Source organism: Penaeus vannamei, chromosome 31 (genome assembly GCF_042767895.1).
Source record: "Penaeus vannamei isolate JL-2024 chromosome 31, ASM4276789v1, whole genome shotgun sequence".
Lineage (NCBI taxonomy): Eukaryota > Metazoa > Arthropoda > Malacostraca > Decapoda > Penaeidae > Penaeus > Penaeus vannamei.
In genome coordinates this window covers 2,797,713-2,800,212 of record NC_091579.1, presented here as the reverse complement: position 1 = coordinate 2,800,212, position 2,500 = coordinate 2,797,713, and the positions used below count along the sequence as shown (strand labels likewise).

The 2,500-nt window shown below is 34.6% G+C and overlaps 1 protein-coding gene across 8 annotated transcripts in view; it reads right to left on the bottom strand.

The window, feature by feature from the left end:
* LOC113811229 (kelch domain-containing protein 2) overlaps positions 1-2,500 on the bottom strand; it is an 18,496-nt gene that overhangs the window by 11,396 nt on the left and 4,600 nt on the right. For 6 of the 8 annotated variants that reach the window (XR_011399832.1, XM_070143598.1, XM_070143595.1 and 3 more), the window contains exon 4: positions 2,127-2,224. Coding sequence is in view for 7 of the 8 variants with exons in the window: in XM_070143598.1 (XP_069999699.1) it covers positions 2,127-2,224 (98 nt within the window). In the remaining variant the exon portion in view is untranslated. The remainder of the gene's footprint in view (positions 1-2,126; positions 2,225-2,500) is intronic. The other 2 variants (XM_070143599.1, XM_070143597.1) reach the window with 1 other exon arrangement.

Genomic DNA, 2,500 nt, shown 5'->3' with positions numbered 1-2,500 from the left:
AATGATCTAATTTTGTGAAATTATTTCTAAATGTCTGAAATTGTAAACTAAACTAAGTACCAATAATAGCAACCAAAATAACAAAAAATGCTACTACAAAGTGCTAAATCAGAAAAGCTGAATACTTGTGGAAATTCCCTATTTGGAATTAAATATTCAAATGACTAAAAGTGATCTGAAAATCAAACTGGATTATACATATTCTGCTTTTCATAGTTGAAAAATCAGTCTCAGAAACAATGGACTGCAGACATTTCTATCCCAAAATTATGGCCTTAAATCAGTCCTACTGTTTGACACTGAAGTTAAGACAGAAAATAAATGTTCTGCCTGGTCACTGAAAAGTTCAGATACCTGGGTCTGAGTCTCTGTACTTCTGTAAGAAAATGTTAAAAAAGATAACAAACCAGCAGCGAATCTCAATATACACAGCAGAGATTGCAGACACATGTATACAATCAGATAACTTCCAGGATATCTAATCTTGGTAAATAAATGGGGCTGAAGTCCATAATGATATTCACTAAAGCAGTTGTTCCGTACCTTTTTACACTGGCAACCCCTTTCTCAAATCAACGACATAATTGTTTGGCTAAAGAGGAAGAAGGAAAAGAAGGCAAAGATAAAAAAGTCAGCAGCCTTATCTATCTTTCTGTAATGCAATAATCCTTAAAGTCCTGTTTTATAGTAAATTCATAATTACTGATGAATACCTAAGAATATTGATCATCATATTTTTTCCCAAGACTTGTGACCCTCCTGCTGGCCCTCTTGCATCCCATTAATTGGAGACCTCAGAACTGAAGATTACTGATCACAAGTTAGTTATCATGACACTGCTCCCTATATTCTATATCATTAGTGCAGACCAGTATTTTTTTCTTTTATCAGAAAAAGTGCAGTCTCTACTGGAACTTATTAATTGCTGTTTTCTGCATTTGCTTTTTAACACCCCTATAATGGTTTAAGTACATAAAATATGGGAAAATGAATGAGAATGTATACTTGGAAGATAGTACATCAAAACAGAGTTATTAAAATGCAAAAGAAAGAAAGAAAGAAAGAAAAAAAAAATATATATATATATAAGGCCTGGCCACATATGATGAACTCTGAAATAAATCTAATTATAAAACATAAACACCACATTACATCAATTTTGAGTTCAAGTCCTTGTATGTGTACATGCCTGAGTCATTGTGTGTGCGAGTGTTTGTTGTTTATGCGTTCAGCGATGAAGTCCAAGCTGCCCCAACTGAGGATACTGGTAAACTACATCTTAAAGCTGAGGAGCCTTTATAAGCTGAAGAGCCTTAAATATAGTAAATTTTAAAGACCGGAAGATTGTTTCCAAGCTTCAGTGCAAGTGTGATATAGTGAATGGAAGCTAATATATACCTAGTTCTATTTGGCACCTTTCTTTTCTTTTCTTATGCTCTTAGTCCCCTTTTATTACACAACCCACTATCCCAAACACTTCTACCTTACTGGGCCTTCTCCTAAGTGTCTAGGTGGTTTCTCCTCCCTCGGTTTCCCCTCCAAGCCATCAAAGACAGCTGCATCCACCATTCAATACCCTGCCTCTTTCCATGGACCCCCTCCTCTCTCTTCACACAGCCTCCTCTTGTAATGGCTGAGCTACTTATGACAGTATTTGTTCTTCTTTGTATTTCATTTATTTATATCAATATATAATTCATTACTGTAGTGGTCAAAGTTGTTATATACTTTATTGCAATGTCTATGGTAACATTTCCAATTTTAATAGTAATTATTCTGTAACGATATTAAGACAAACCTCTTCTAGTGTACAAAATGCAGCTCTAAATATCAAAGCTGAAACTTTAACTTTATATGTGGCTGGGGATTAGATGGGCTGAGGAACTGAGAAGCTTGTGTACGTGTAGAAAAAAATGAATGCTATGATAATATTATCCCTATCAAAACCAAAACTACAATCACCAAAATTTCATCAACCAATCTACAGCAGTCAAAACTTAGAGCACTGTACCGACAAGCACATAGTCAATATATTCACGGCTTCTAAAAATAACGAATCAAAAACAGACTACACGCACTGACGTCAACTCTGTGCATTTAAAAAACCTTAATAATGTAATAGTTACACCCGGTACCTCCGAAGAGATACATATGATCGTTGTGAACCGCTGCACAGGACCCTGAGAGTTGCTGGGGAATATCACCACGGCTTAGTTTTCGTTTCCTGTAAGCAATAAAAAAATCTTAAATACTGAAAACTAAAAGGAGTAATACTCAGATATCTATGCAAATGCACAGAGATTTAAATAAATATTTGTACAAAGGTTTCAAGAGTCTACTTAAGGAAATATTAAAAATGTTTTTATCAACTAATAAATTAGTCTATCAAGGTATCTATATAATCACCATAAAAAAAATTCATGATTGAGAGAGAGAGAGAGAGAGAGAGAGAGAAAGAAAGAAGAGGGAGAAGAGAGAGAGAGAGAGAGAGAGAGAAAAA